General features: G+C 68.0%; 1 protein-coding gene across 1 annotated transcript in view; it reads left to right on the plus strand.

The window, feature by feature from the left end:
• The first annotated feature begins 1,682 nt into the window (after positions 1–1,682).
• KIF26A (kinesin family member 26A) overlaps positions 1,683–15,620 on the plus strand; it is a 39,105-nt gene continuing 25,167 nt past the window's right edge. Inside the window, exons 1-3 of the mRNA XM_061159534.1 lie at positions 1,683–1,724; positions 2,097–2,342; positions 13,436–13,870. Of these exons, the coding sequence (XP_061015517.1) occupies positions 1,683–1,724; positions 2,097–2,342; positions 13,436–13,870 (723 nt within the window). The remainder of the gene's footprint in view (positions 1,725–2,096; positions 2,343–13,435; positions 13,871–15,620) is intronic.

The following is a 15,620-nucleotide window of genomic DNA, read 5'->3' on the forward strand; positions in this document are numbered from 1 at the left end:
GTGCAGGTGGGGAGTGTGCGCGTGGGTGTGTTACGGACAGCCGCGCTTCCTGGGCCTGCGTGTGTGCGTGTGTGTCCGTGTCCCGGAGCAGTTGCGGGGCGGGGGATGCGGACGGGGGGCTAACGCCCCTTGTCATTTAGGAGGCTTAGAGGAGCTGGGAAAGAGGGGATCTTCGGCCGCCGGGCCGGGTGGAAACGGGCTGGACGGCGTGGGGCCGTGGAGTGAGAGTGAGGAGCCTCTGCCCACTTTGTGCGTCCCCCGCCGCGATGCAGGCCATTAAAGACTCGGAGAGGCGGGAGGGGGATGATCACCGCTCTCCTCTCTATTTTTGGGGAGTGAGGCCAGTTCAAGCGACAGGGAGGGTGGGAGCAAAACATAAAGGAGGAGTCGCTTTGAGAGGCTCAGGAGAGGCGGGGAGCGGGTGGAATCTGTGTGAGGGTCTCCCTGCGTTCCGGGGAGCGCGCAGCGGCTGGTGTCTCCGCCCGGACCACGGTTTTTCCTGGGCGCGCCTCTCCGCTTGGGACGCGTGGCGCGCGGTCTCCCCGGAGCCTGGCGGCGGCGGGGGCGCGGCAACCAGCAGGGGGCGCCCGCGTCACGAGCAGCCGGGCGGCCGCGCCCGCCGACCCCGACCCGGGGCTTCGGGCGGATCCAGAGCCCGGACGCCGCGCCGCCCGCCGTCTCGGAGAGCGGCGACCCCGAGGCCCTAGCCGGAGCGGGAGCAACTGGTCGCCGGAGCAGGAGGTGGGGGGCGACCTCCCAGCCGGAGACAAACAGGCAATTAATTCCGCAGCTAAGTTCCCATCTGCCAGGCCGGCTGACAACAGGTCCCGCGCGCACCCCCGGGGCCACCTCCTCCCGCTTCCCGGGCGCACGGCGCGCACACTCGCCTTCTTGCACGCGCGCGGCTGCGAAGCCCCGCGTTCTGTCTGCCGACACGCCTAGACACAGCAGATGCACCGGCGTGAGCGGCGCACGTTCCGGGGCGCAGACCGCGGTGACCCTCACCCACGCGCGACAGACCCGGACGGTGGTCTTGGCGACACGCGGAGTGCTTTGGATTTTCAGGGGAAAGCGGTCGGGAGTCCGGGGGCTGGGGCTCATCCACTTCCACTTCGATGTGTGACCTTGGGCAAGACCTTCCCCACGGCGGTCTCAGTTTCCCCGCCTGTAGAGTGGCGAGTGGGTTGGTGCGTCCCAGGAGACCCCAGTGACCCTGGAGCGGAGCGGCCAGGCGCGCGCGCGCGCGCGTACGGGGTACCTCACCGAGGGCCCCTAGCGCCCCTCCCTGGGACTGAGACTCGCCTAACAGCTTGGGGGCCTCGGAGCGGGTGGGGCCGCGCTGCGATGCGGGACCCCTTCCCCCACGCGCTGCGGAGCGAAGGCCTGGGCGGCGGGGGCGGAGTGGGGGGGGGGGGGGCCGGCGCTCCCGGAGCCCCGCCCCGCCCCGCCCCGGAGTCCCCGGCCCCGCCCCGGCCCCGCCCTCGCCTCCGTGCTCGCCCGCCGCCGCCGCCGCCGCCGCCGCCGCCGCCGCCGAGCTCTGTTCTCCACTCGCCCGCGCCGCGAACTTCGGAGCGACCGGACGGGCCATGGGGGCGTCCCTGGGCCGGATCACGTAGCCGCGGCGCCCCTGGAGAGCCCGGGTGGCCCCGAAGCGCCCGCCCAGTCCTTCCTGCGTCCAGGCCATGGGCAGTCGCGGCGGCCCCCTCTGCGCGGCGCAACCCGCGGTACGCGCTGAGGGCCCGAGAGGGAGGCGCGCGACTGCGGGCCGCGGGCGGTGCTGGACTGATCCAGGGACCCCGAGGATGCTGGCTGGCGGGCGGGCGGGCGAGGGGCTCACGGCGTCCCCTGGGGGCGGAGCCTGGATCACCGCGCGGGTGGCGCCGGGCCTCCTGCTGGGGTAGGGGGAGCCCCGTCAGGACCTTCTGGGATGGAAGAACGCGGTGGGCTGCAGGTTGGCGCCCAGCTCTCCTAACTTTTGTCGAGCGCGTCACTCTGGGGCTGGGGCGCTCCGAGGTCTGGAGTCGCCGGTACTGGGTCCTGGGGTGGCGCAGCCCAGCGGCTCAGGCTCACTGTCGTCCCCTTTCCCCCTCCCGCAGGTGGCCGAGGGCGGCCCGGTCCGCGAGCCGCTGCAGCTGCTGGAAGTGTCCCCCCGCAAGAGGCTGACCGCTGGGCCCGAGCACGACCCATGCGGCAGCCGCCCTGCGCCCGAGGGCGCCGGGCCGGGCGCAGAGCAAGGCCACTCGGCCGGTGGAGGCGGATGGTGCCGTCACTGCCACACGAAGCTCGCCGAGCTCAAGCGACAGGCCTGGAAGCTGGTCAGCGGGCCTGGGACACCCCTCCGGGTAAGTGACTCTTCCTCGGCCGGTCCCCAGGGCAGGGCCCATGCTGGAACTTGGGAGACTAGGGCGCTGGAGGCAGGTGCAAGGCTCCACCATGGATTTTTGGCCAATCCCCTGCTTCCTGGGCTTCTGTCTGTAACACCCCTGGGGGGCTTCATTCTCAGAGGGTGGCGGGGTCTGATCAGAGGGGGCCTGGGCAGGGCGGCAGCTGGAACCCAGGCTGTGTGTGGGAGGGGGAGGGGAGAGAGGGAGGTGGCAGGGCCTCCACCCTGGGCGGGACGGCTCCTGCCCTGCCTGAAGAAGAGGTCACCCGGTGTGTTGTGGCCCTGGGGCACCTGGGCCCCCAGCCAAGTGTCTGGAAACTGCACACCTGGGGCGGGAGGGCTGGGAGGGCAGGGGGTGGGCCCCCGGCTGAGGGGCCCCTTGCTGCTCCCTTCCCGCCTCATGGGCGAGAGTCATGTGAGGGACGCATTCTGGGGCGCTGCCACTGGAGGCCATCGTCATCCGGGTGCTCCCCCAGGCTCCCTTCCAGCTGCCAAGGTGTTTGCCAGTGGCCGGGGCCCTGCTGAGATCTGCAGCCAATGGGCTCGCCCTGGTCTTGGAAGGAGCGGGGACCATTGTTCCAGAAACAATGCACCCTGGAAGTCTGCACAGCCTGGGAAGGTGGGGGGGCGGGGGTCTCCAGAGGAAGCCCTTCCCGCCTGACCTGCAGCCTTTCTGAAAGCTGTCCTGGGAAGTAAGGCCGAATAATCCCCATTGAATCTAAATATAGTTCTCCAAGGAGGCCCCGCGGTCTTGGGTGAGACCCTGGCCTCCTGCAGTCCAGCTGTGTTCCCTGTAGTGTGGGCGTGGGCAGGGGGCTGGAGGGGACCGTGAGTCTGGTGTGTGTCCCGAGCACCCTCTCTCGGTGGTCAGGGGAGGGGGCCTGTGGCCTGGCCTGGGTTGGGGCTGGAACCTCCCACATCTGCTGCTCTGAGCGGGGGTGGGGGGTGGGGGGGGGGTGCAGTTTTGCCAAGCTCTGTGCCCCAGATGGCCTGAGTTTGCTTAAAAACACACCACCAGCCCTTCAGGCCCTGGGAGAGCATGTCTGCGGATATACGCTGGGGGCGTCAGAGCCACTGGGCCATCGTGCTCCCCCATTAGGGGCAGATGAGGCCAGAGAGAGGAGGGGCTTTAGTGACGGAGTCGGGCTTTGCCTGGTGGTGCTGGACGTGCGGCTGGTGGGTCGCAGGTGGGCAGGTGATCCTGGTGGCGAGAGCTCCAGGTCACACCAGTCACTGGTGGACTCAGGGTCCCTCACCTGGGAGGTCTCAGCGGTCTTTTCCTGCAGACAGCTCATCAGGAAAGGCCCTGGACACCCAGAGTGCTCATTTCCACCTCCCCTGGGCTCCCCAAGTTTGAGTTTGGCGACGGGTACCCCTCAGTGCCAGCTGAGGGCTCACCCACTTCCCCAACTGTCCCTGGCACTCAGCAGACCAAGGTCCTAAGCTCGGTTCCTCTCTATGGTCCCCTCCCGTGCCGTTTCCTCCTTTGTCAGCTGGGGATAGCCTCCAGGGGCCTTTCTGGGGGGTGCTGTTCAATCTGGGGGTTGCTGTGCCCGAGGGAGGGAAGGCCCTGTCGTTTACTGTTTCTCCGGAGGGGGTGCAGGCAGGCCCAAGCGGGCTGCGGGCTCTCCGGCGGGGCCTCCCGGGCCCCGGGACGGGTGGTCGGGTCTCGGCGGGTGTCCTTGTCCTGGGTGAGCAGGCCTCTCCTGGCCTGCCCAGAGCTTCCCTCGGGGCAGTGGGGAAGGTGGTGCCCGGATGGCTGCGTCTGCTTTCAGCGTGGGAGTGATTGCAGGGCATCCCTGTGTGACGGCCGGGATGCTGGGGGGCTGGGTGACCGGCTCTGGCTGAGGTCTTGCGGGTCCTCCCCGGAGTCTGGCCCCACGGTCCAGGGGCACTGGGCTCTGCTCTAGAGGCGGAGGCTCTGGAATGCAGAGGTGGTTCCTAGAATTTTCCTGGGGGGCCCTTTCTTGCTTCTGGTCCCGAGGAGATGAGCTCAGCAGTTCACAGAGAGCTTTGTTGGCTGTCATCTCACCCAGGCTCGCGCTTGGGGCATCTGGGGAGGCCCAGGGCAGGAGGTGGCCTGCTGGGCTCCTGGGGCTGGGGGTGAGTGAGGGTGCAGCTGGGCCCCTGCCTGGCCCAGAGGCCCTCGCCTCAGGGGTCCCTGCCGGGTCTCAGGTGTGAATGGAGGCTGATCTTTCCGCCAGCCCGCAGCCACCCTGTCCTCTGCCCTCGGAATCCCGGCCGGGGCTTGACCCCTCGCTGGCTTTTCGTACCCGCTTCTGCCCGCAGACGGACGGCTCCCTGCTGTGGGACCTCGGGCAGGTTCGCTGAGAGCTTGTGGCCTCGATTTCCCTCTCTGTACCCAGGGCCAATACTTTGGCCACCTGATGCGAAGACCTGACTCACTGGGAAAGACCCTGGTGCTGGGGAAGACTGAAGGCGGGAGGAGAAGGGGGCGGCAGAGGATGAGAGGGTTGGATGGCATCACTGAGTCAATGGACATGAGTTTGAGCAAGTTCCAGGAGATGGCGATGGACAGGGAGGCCCGGCGTGCTGCAGTCCGTGGGGTAGCAGAGTTGGACACGGCAGCTCGCGGAACGGCAGCACCCAGGACCCCTTTGCACCCGTTTGCCAAGTGTGTGGGGCCGTGTCTGGCCCTGGGTGCTCTTCCTGGGAGGTGGGCTCAGGGTCACGCTGTGTCCGGGTCTTTGGTGCCCTCGGGGGGTGGGTGGCGGTTGAGGCCTGCCCAGCCGTTGGGCGACCTGGGTGGAGAACCCGCGTCTCCCTGGCTGCCTCGGTTTCTCCATCTGGGCGGTGAGGGTAACTGCAGTTCCCATCCGGGGGCCTCCTCCCCAGAGCGGATAGGATGTGCCCCCCGCCCCCTCCGAGCCCCGGTGTCCCTGAGGACACGGGGGAGGGAACACGCTCTGCCCGCCCAGGTTGGAGCCCACCCGGAGGCTGTCCCACCTGAACCCAGACGGGAGGCGGGCCTGGCGGGGAGTGGCCAGGCTGGGGCCCCTCTCCCATCACAGGGCCCCGCACCTCGTTTCTGAGTGGCCCCTGGGCGTCCTGCGGGGCCCGGAGCCGTGCGGTTTGGACTGGCCCGCGGTCTCCCTGGGCCGTGCCTCCGCAGCGCCCTCACGTCCCTGGGCGGTGCTCTCTTCTCCCTGCCCCTGCCTCTGAGAGGCCTCTGCTGGGGGCTCCCGGCGCCCCCCGCCCTGCAACCAGGCCCCGAAGCTGGGCCTTCCTCCTCGGCCACAGCCGAGTGCCCCCCAGCTTAGCACTGGCCACTCCGTGTCCTGGGTCAGAACCGAGGCCCCGTCCTCCCTGGCAGATTGGTCACCGGGTTCTCGCAGACCCCTTTCATCATCCCCGCTTCCCACTCGCCCCTTTCCTCCACGCGGCCGCTGTGTGGTCTCTGCGGCCGGTGTCCCTCTCCCAGGCCGGGCGCTGTGTCAGGGCAGGCACGGGGCCGGGTCCCCCAGAGAAGTTTGCTGAATGACGGAGGGCCCGGACTGTCCCTCCCACACCGGCCGGGTTCACAGGGAGGGCTGCTGAGCTGGACCCTGGGCCCAGCCCTGCCCCGACGACCGCCCCGTGGAGGACAGCCGGCCCCGGCTGCCGGGGGTGCAGGGCTCCTGCTTGGGGGTCCGCTCCAGCTGCCACCCAGATGCGCCACGCCAAGGGGGCAGCTCGGAACCGCGACTTCCACGTGTCATTATGGCGCTGAATGGATTATTGCCCCGATGGGGGAAAGGGATCAATCCTCCTTTCACGCTCATGAATCTCTCTCTCACCCGGGCAGGGGGGTTCTTGTCCTCCCCGGCCCTGCGGATTCCAGAACCACCGCCTAGCCCTGCGGTCCCAGCACTGTTTCGTGTTTTCCCCGAGCTGGACGTCGAGTCTGAAGGCTGCCAAGGAGGCTGTGGGCTCATCCCGTGCATGGCCCGGGGTGATGTGGCCAGGTTCCTAAGGTGGGAGGCCGGGAGACCTTTCCACCTCTGTCTGGGAAGACCCATCCACCCTGGACACCGTTCCACGCTGGCTTGGGGGTGGCGGGCCTCTCTGTGTCCTGCCCCCAGGGCCTCCAGCTGTGACCACACTGGCTTGCAGTGGTGGGCTCCGGGGTGGGCCAGGGCTAGGCCGAGCTGGTGCTGTTTGCTGCCTGGGGTCAGATCCCTGGATCCGGTTCCCCGCACTGTCTGAAGCCTGGACAGAGCCCCACCAGCTTCTGGGGGCTCCCCGGGGCGGGGCGCTTGGCATCAGCAGCATTCTCCAGCTGAGCCGGGCGTTTGCAGGCCCCCGAGCAGCAGGGCGGTGTGGGGGGGCGGTGCTCCCTGGAGCTGGCTGCCGGGCACCGTCCCAGCTGGCAGGGGCCTAGTGACTCAGCTGGGGAGGGTGCAGGCCGTAGGACCTGGAGGCTCCCGGCCACTCTGGGGCCCGAGCCTGGGCGGCCCCTGCTCCCTGGATGAATGGCGGTCTAGCTGGTGTCTCCTGCTCTCTCTGGGGGCTTCCTTGGGCCCCGTGATGGAATGGCGGGCTCCGTGTGTCCATCCTATGTCCTTGCTGGTCTGGGGTTTGGGGGGTGAGGCCAGGCTGTGGGGCGCGGGACTGAGCTTTGGATCATGAGCGCCTGCCCTCTGAAGCGGGGATGGGGCTTGCTTCGGGGGCCATGGTCTGCTGAGGGGGCTTTGCGTCTTGCAGCAGGGAGCTTCCTGAGGGGAGTCCAGCTGTGGTCAGCGGTGGGGCCCAGCAGGGGAGCGTGTGATGGTGACGGGTCTCACTGCCCCTCTGCTGAGCCGGGGAGCCAGGGCTCAGCCCCCCTCTCAGCTGCTCAGAGCCTTGCTGGGGGCTTGTCTTGGTCTGAGATGAGGGTCGGGGGTGAGTGTATTCTTGCCTGCAGAATTCCAGGGACAGAGGAGCCAGAAGAGTGGGACATGGCTGAGGGACTGACACTTTCACTGGGGCCTCTTCAAGGCCCCGTCAGGGGTTCTGAAGGAATCTTGAATCTGGAAGTCGGAAGAGCTGGTTCTTGTCTTAAATGGCGAGCAGAATCTGGGTTTTTTTTCCTTTGCCTGCCAGGAAGCTCACAGCAAATGCGCTGTTCAGCTCTTGCCCGTCACACGGGCCCTTTCTTACCTGTCTGTCAGAACTGGTCACTCCTGCTTGTTCTAACACGAATGGTCGTTAGCCACGTGGTTTTGCCTCCAGTTCATGCCAACTGGTTCCTGGAAGCCACCGCAGTTTGTGTGGAAGGAGAGGCAGGGTGTGAGTAAATAAACAGGATAGAAGTGGGCCCTGCGTCCCTTGGGCAGAAGTGCTCCGTCGGGCGCCTGGCAGGCGTGCACGCGTCTGCCCCCTGGGGCCGGGGAGCCTGGGCTGGGCAGTGCTGATGGTCAGGGCCAGGTGGGCTCCTCTCAGGTTTCTGGAAGCAGCCAGGCTGGGAGGCCTGGCCTCCGGGAGCTGCCCGCCGGCGTCCACCCCTGAGCCCTGACCTTCGTGGTTCCCCTTCCCGCTGGGTGGACGCGTGGCTGATGGGACACTCTCCCGATCTGTGGCGTGGCCGCTCCCGGGCAGGACCCCCCGTCTGGGGACAGTGTCCTCGGCTGAGTGGCCCTCTGGCCCCTCCGGGTGCCACGTCTTGTGGCCGAGGGAGCCGCGTGGACTGCGGGGTTCCTGGCCCTCTGGGGGGGCTCCCTGGCCTCGTCTGGTCTGGTTCCCACCCCGGGCAGCTTCCCTGGCTTCAGCTGTGGGAGCTGGACTGGCCCGGGGCCGGTGGACTTAGAGCTCTCCACGGCCCAGTGCCCGCTGCCCGACCCCACCGCGCTCGCCTCGGGGGGGACGGCCCGACCCCGCCGCATCCGCCTTGGGGGGACGCCCCGGCCCCGCTGTGCCCGCTCCCCTCTGACCCCATGCGATGGTGCGGGCCGGCGCTCTGTTTCCTGGTGGAGCCTGCCGGGCGCTGGGCCTGCCCCGGGCCTGCTCCTTCCTAAGGGTCCCGTCCTAGGCGCCCTGGCCCCATTTGGCACCACCCACCACGGCCTTGGTGCAAGGCCGCCCCCAACTTCGCCTCCTGGAACCCCCCCACCAGCCCCACATGCCTGGCCTTTTTGAAACCTGAGGGCTTGTCCGGAAGCCCTCTTAGCTTGACCCGCTTGGTGGCTGCCCTGGACCTGGACGCAGATGCCCCGGCCTCCTTCCCGCGGCCCCTGTGCTTGGCCCCGTCCCTGCCCATGTGGCCCCCCCTGCGCCCCAGGCCTGCCCCCTGAGCTGTGTGGCCTGGGCCCGCTGTCTCTGTGTCTCTGCGCCTCCGTCTGTAAAGCAGCCGCAGGTGAGCTGGGTCGCAGGAGGGGGTGCCTGGGAGGCTGGTCCCCCTGGAGCCCTGAGGGCTCTCTCCAGCCGGGGCGGCCAGCCCGTGGGAGGCCTGGGCTGCCGGGTGTCGAGGTGATGCCAGTTGTCCTGCCGGGCGCCTGTCCTCCCCGCGGGGTGGCTGGTGGGGAGGGTCGGGTGGCCGCCGTGGCCTGCCGTGGCCCTCAGACCCCACCTCCCCGAGTGGTACTGGGAGACTCGGGCCGTGGCTAGGCTTGTGGGGGGCGGCACACCCCACCCTGGGTGGGTCTGGGCGGCCCGTGGAGGCGCTCTATCACCCGGTGGTCCAGATGAGGAGACTGACGTCCACCGCGGTGTCCGAGCCGGGGTGGACAGTTGGACTGAAGGTCGCGTCCAGCTGGGCTCCAGGCACCCTGCCCACCGGACCCTCCTGCCCATCTGGCCTCTTGCCTCCCGGGCACCCGCCGGGTGGAGGACAGGGAGACCATTGAGGGGAGGAGGTCTCAATGAGCCAGTGTGTACCCCGAGCTGCCCAGCTGGCCGGCGCCTGGCACAGAGCCTTGGGGACGGGTGCCGGGCAGTGCTGGGTGGGCCAGGCTGTGCCCCCCCCCCCCGCCCCCCGCTCCAGCGCCACCTCGGGGTCTCGGAACTGCAGGCCTGCAGGCTGGGGTGGGAGAGGGAGGCTCGGGTCTCCCTCTGGACGCAGTGGGCGGCAGGGCCCGGGGCTGGGGGTGGGCCCCTGGTGAGGCGCCCCACGGTGGGAGGACCCGGGATGGCTGAGGCGGGTGGCGGGAAAGCTGACCCCCGACCCGCAGCCCAGCCCGCCCGGCTGCACGGGACCTGGGCATGTCCTCGACGGCAGCGCCCGGCGGCCCGGGGTCCCTTCCTGGAACTGTTGTCAACTCCGGAAACGCGGGCCGCACGGGTCACGGCTCAGCTGCTTTGTTTGCAGAGGGAAGGGGAGTGGGCAGGAGGGGGCTGTGGCCGGCGGGCCATGCCGGACCCCCTTCTGAAAACCCAGCGTGATGGGGGCTCAACAGGGTGGTCTCACAGCCCTGAGCCCGGGGGCTTTTCTGACCTGACCCCCCCACCCCGTCCCGTGGGGCGCTTCTGGGGGCGGGGTGCAGTTGCTGGTCACTCCCGTCCACCTTCTGGGTGGGCCTGGCCGGCCTGGGCGGGGGCAGCCTGTCCTGGCGGTTGTGGTGGGGCAGCGGGACTCCCCTCCCTGGGGCTCCCTCACAGGAGAAAATGGAAGGATTACTTAAAGCAGCTTGGAGACCCCAGAAACAAGATGAAGAATGGAGAGGCATCATTTTTAAGTGGGGGAAACTCCCTGAAAGCCAGGCAGTGTGCAAGGGTGGGTGGTACACTGTGCTAAATTGAATCAAATGAAGAAAAACATTTTCCTCATGCAAGTAAAATATCTGTTTAATTAGACCATAAGGAGGAAATTAACAGTAATATTTTGTGGCGGGGTAATTACTGTCTTTCTGAAGGGACGGGGCTCCCGAGGGGGGAGGTGGGTGCCTTGGCTGGGCCTTTTGGGGCGGGGTGGTTAAAATTCTGCAACTTGGGGCTGTGACCCCTCAGGGGCCTGGGCCCAGGGTGCTGCCCGCAGCTGCCCCAGGGCTGGGGGAGGAGACCAGACCCCGGGGAGGGTGGGCAGCCCCTCCCGCCTGCCCCCAGCTCCCTGCTGTGCTGGGCTCTGCTGGGACAGGGTGGTGGCTGAGGATAGGGGAGGGCTTTTGTCTCCCTGGGGGCTGCCCTGGGTCAGCACCTCACCTTCCTGTGTCCAGGAGGCCCATCTTGGGAGTGGCCAGTGCCCACCCCCAGGAGAAGCCCCCTCGTGGAGTCCCCGAGCCCCAGGCCAGGGTGCTGGGGGCGGGGGGCCTGCTCTGGGCCGGCCCCGCCCGAGGCTTGCTGGTCCCCAGGCGTGGTCTCATGGGTGGGCTGTGGTTCCGAGTGAGCGGAGGGCAGTGACTGTCCCGGGATGCTCGGCGGCCCAGCTTCCGCCCGAACTGCCCTCTGGCCCCCGTGCTGGCCCAGCCCACGCTGCCTGGCCTCGGTGAAGGGCTCAGGGCTCCCTGCTTCCTGTGTGGTCACCCCAGACGGGGTGACCTCCTTGCTGGGGTCGCGTGTGTTACAGGGCTTGGAGAGGTGGGCCTGCCCCACGCTGGGAGCCCCCCTGAGTCCTGGGGCTTCAGTGGGCCCTCTCCAGTGATGGTGGTGAGGGTCTCCTGAGGGGTGGACTTGGCTGCCGGTGCTAGAAGAGGGGCCCCTCACGGGGGCTTTGGGCACTGAATGGGGCCTGGATAAGTTGGGGCTGGCCCTCCTGGGAACTCCGGGGAGACCATCTGTGGTCTGGGGGGTTCCATGAGCGCAGAAGCCCCTGCAGTTGGCTTGCTGAGCCAGCCCAGCATGGAGGGGGCACCAGGGTGGGCTCCCTGGGGGCCTGGGTTCCCCATGGCAGGCAGAGGCCCTAGAACAATGGGCCGCTGGGCCTGGGGCAGGCGGGGCGGGGCTGTCTTTCAAGTCGGGTTAATGGCTGTAGCAGGCGGCCCTCCCTTCCCCTCGCCAGCCCACTATTAGCCGCCTCCCGCTGAGTGGAAAAACCGGAGTCATCAGAGTCGGGTCTGGAAAAAATGGGCAGGGGGGATGGGGGGGACGGTGACAGCCGGGGCTGTCTGAGCCCCGTGTGGCTTGGGGATGGGGCGTCTGGCTTCCATCTGCAGCCCGTGGGCATCCTGAGTGGGGTCCCCGAAGCATTTCCGGGCCTCCCCGGGGCGCCATGGGGGAGCTGGGGGGCGGGGATGTCCGCTAATTGGGACCAGGCCCACCGGGCACTTCAGAGGCTCTGGGGCCCACCAGCCCCGGCCGGAGCAAAGCCAGGCCTTCCGGAGCAGCCCGTGGATCAGGCAGCTGGCGAGGCCGGCCTGGCCGGGTCAGCCCTCCTGCGACCTGGTCCCTGGGGGGCGTGTGAGGGGCCAGCTCTGGCCCGGCCTGCAGGGAGCGTGGGTGGCACGGGCTGACCTCGTTTCATCGAGCTTTGCTTGATCATGCTTCGTGGATCCGGCGTTTTTTAACCGACTGAGGGCTTGTGGCCCCCCTCCGCAGAGGAAGTCTATCAGCGCAGTTTTCCTGACAACGTTGTTTTTCAATTCACACTGGTTTTCAGTGTTGGATTGTTTTTCTTAGACCCGACGCTGTTGTACACCGAAGAACCTGCAGTAGAGTGTGAGCATGAAGCTTTCGAAACTGGGAAGCTGAAAAAGCCACCTGACTCGATTTATTTCAGTCCTCACTCTATCACAGTGATGTGGACCGAGCCAGAAACATTTCTGAGTCTGCCTGTCCTGGGGACACAGAGGAGGGCGATCGCCAGCTAATGCTGGCGAGAGTGTTCCTTCGTGGCGAGGCCACCCGACCTCAGCCGTCACCCCCGTGAAGCCCCCCCAGGGGTCTGTGGACACTGGTCTGGCCAGCCGCAGGTCAGGCTCGGGGGGGTCCCGGCTGGGGTGCCTGAGGCACCCCCGTTTGTATGCTGTCGTCGGCCTTTGCATCTGAGGGTTTGAGGAGGTCACAGTCCCTTTTGTGGCCAACCAGGCAGCTGGGCTGGAGCCAGAACCTTTGAGGGGAGCTGAGATCAGGGAGGGGGAGGCCCCCGTTCTGCAGGCTGGGGGTGACAAGGAGGGCTGGACCCACCAGCTGCCGGAGTGGAGACCCCGGCCTTCTCAGCTGGTGGTGGGAACGTCCTGGGTGGTCATGGAGGGAGTCCCAGACCCCGCACGTGTTGGGGCTCGTCCCTGGGGAAGGGCACGAATGCTGAGGGGCTGGCCCTGGTGCAGGCCCTGAGTCTTGGGGGACTGCCCCTGGGGAGGGGCTGAGGCAGAGCCTGGTGGGCTCTTGGGGCGCTGGGCCTGGGCCCCAGGAGTGGGACTCTTAACAGCTTCCCTCCAGTGAGGCTCCTCCTGAGAACTGGCTCTGTCCTCTTCATCTTCTTTCTTCCAGAGATGTCACCTCCTCCAGGAAGCCCCCCTCCCTGACCCTCCAGGCTAGGTGAGGGCCTCTGCTGGGCTCCCCTGGCTCCTGTTCTTAGGCTCCTGACACCCGGCTTGCAGTTACGGGGAGACCCAGGTGTCCACTTCAGCCCAGGGCAGGGGGCAGGCTGCAGGGGCCGAGTCCACACCTGTGATGAAGTGTGGTGGCCGTCTCGTCAGCCTCCTGCCAGCCGCGCCCAGCCTCCGTCCTCCTGGGGACCTGGAATTGCCCACTCGGTCCTGCAGACCAGGACTAGAGAAGGCGCAAAGTCAGGGAGAGGCCCCCAACCTCCAAGTGCCACGTCCACGGGCTTTGGAATAGATTTGCTTCCAGCTGGGGCCCTGGCACCGGCTGCCCCCAGCCCGCTGTGGCCGCCCCGCTTCTGCAGATGCCCTGGCTGCTGCCTAGGCACACAGCCTGTTGGAGGCTGTATCGTCTGGGATCCGGTGGATGCCTCATTATCTGAGCGCGGGATGGTCATGACCCGGGAGGAGGTGGGCCGCTATCACGGGCACCGAGGGCCTCTCAAGCCCCGATGATCATTTTCTGGTGGGTTCGTACGGATAGCACTATTCGGGGCTTATCAGTTGGTAGTGGATGGTGTGGCGGCTGCCGTGGACGTGAGAACTGGGCGGTGGGTCCTGGCACCCGGACCCTGACCACCTCCGTCTCTTGTTTCCCCAGGACCCCTGCCTCTCGGCTCTGCTTCTGGACAAGCTGCCCGCGTGTCGCCCGGAGGCCGAACGCCGCTGCGATGTCTGCGCCACGCACCTGACCCAGCTCACGCGGGAGGCCCTGCAGCTGCTGCAGGGGCCCACCAGCCGCGAGGACACCGACGCCCCCCACGCAGGCCCCAGCCTCGCGCCCCCTGGCGCCAGCACTGCCCCCAGCCTGAGGGATGGACCGGCGCCGGCAGGCCCCGCGGGGAGGCAGTCAGGCCGCACGGGGCCAGACAGAAGGAAGGGGCCGGCCTGGCCGTCGGGGCCCAGCGTCCAGGTGTCCGTGGCGCCCGCCGGCCTGGGCGGGGCCCTAAGCACGGTCACCATCCAGGCCCAGCAGTGCCTGGAGGGCATGTGGAGCGTCTCCAGGGTCAACAGCTTCCTGCCACCGACGTGCCTGGTGAGCGCCCTGCATGCGGTGGGCTGGGGGCCCCCGGGACACCGGGCAGGGCTGGACTCCACCGGGCTGAGTGCCCAGGTGCGGGTGGTGGCCCCCCCGGTGCAGTTTCTGTGAGGGCAGGGGGGCTGTGCGTGTTGGGGGAGGCCCCAGACCTTCCCGTGGCCCACGTCAGGTGCGTCGGGGGGCAGGGCCCTCTCCCGTCCCCTGGAGCCTCGCTCCTGCCCCGCGCAGCGCACGGTTGGGGTGGTCTGGTCACTCTGAGACCACCTGTGGCCCTGGGGGTTGGCGGACGGGCCCGCGGGCTGCTGGGAGGAGGTCAGGCCACCGTCCAGCGTCTCCTGTGGTCCCGCCCCATCCAGGCCTCTGCTGCTTGGAGCACAGGCGGCCCTGGGGACACACCTGCCCCATGGACAGGTCCCAGAACCAGGAGTGTCACAGGGGCCGACCGGGGGCCTGTCCCCTTTTTCTCCCCAGTGTCCTCTGACTCTGGGACTCTCCCCTGCCCCCGCCCTCCAGGGCTCCCCTCCTGGGGCCGCCCGATTGTTACTCACAGCCGTGGAATGGCCTCGTGGAACCAGCTCTGGGGACCAGGGAGACCGCGTGCGCTCGGGGCAGGGGGCAGCCCACAAGGTCTGAGGAGACCCCAGCTCTGGAGGGTGGCGCTGGGTCCTCACCCCCGTGGGTCACAGGGCTGTGCTGCTGGGCGTTTCTCCCCACTGTCCTGCGTGACCTTCAGTTTCCCATCTAGGAGGAGAGGTACCAGGACGGGGGCGCAGGAGAGGATGGGTTGTAGAACGGGGGTTTCCTGGGATACTGGGGGGTTGGTTTGGGTTTGGTGGTACACGGGGCCAGCTGAGGGCCGGGAGGGTCTTTCCCCAGAGGGCCCCCGCTGCATGATGGGGGTGGGGTGCCTCAGCTGCACCAGCTGCTCAGCTGGGGGCTGAGGCCCAGGGCCCAGCCGAGCCTCGTAAAGCGGACGAAGTCACAGGAGCCCTCCCAGTGGAGGGCAGGGTCTGTGTCGAGGCCTGGAGGCCTTATCAGCGGACGGGACTGAGGGTGGTCTGGCCAGGGCCCACACGGGTGTTTGTGGCTGTGTCTCTGCGCCCCCCTGCCCCCACCGTGGAGTCCCAGGGACAGGAGATAAGATCAGAAGTGGCCGTGGAAACCTTCCAGGCACCCCAGAGCAGGCTGCACCGTCTCGCCAGTGGGTGTCTCTGAAACAGCGTCAGGCGGACACCTCCTGGGATCCCTGTGTTCCCCCGAGGGGCTGTGGGGGTGGAAGCCCTGGAAAGGGACCCCAGCTCTTGGGACCAAGTCCCACACAGCCCCCGCTGCAGGGCAGAGCCCGGCCGGCCACCACTCTGGGCTTGCTGACCCCTCTGAAGGTGCTGAGCTGTGCTGGCTGGATGATGCCGCCTTCACTGTGGCCTTTGACGAGATCCTGCCCGAGCTGGGAGCGGACCCCTGGGCACTCGCTGCTGGGGCCAATCTGTCTGAGGCTGCGCTGTCCTGGGGCCCTCCCTGGCCCTTGGTAGCTGGGGGGCTTCCAGGAAGAGCTTCTGCCTCCTGAACTTTCTGAAGTAGCCTTCGGTTGGTGTGACGGTGCACCCTGGGTGTGGCCTCGCCACGTCTGATTCCTCCATTGGCTGAGTCCCAGGGCGAGGCCAGGGAGAGGGAGGCAGCCTCGGTCGTGCAGTCCCGTGGTGCCTCCTGGCCGAGAGCTGGGCTGCCCGGGAGGAATGTGCCGCGA

The sequence above is a fragment of the Dama dama genome, chromosome 13, assembly GCF_033118175.1.
Source record: "Dama dama isolate Ldn47 chromosome 13, ASM3311817v1, whole genome shotgun sequence".
NCBI lineage: Eukaryota > Metazoa > Chordata > Mammalia > Artiodactyla > Cervidae > Dama > Dama dama.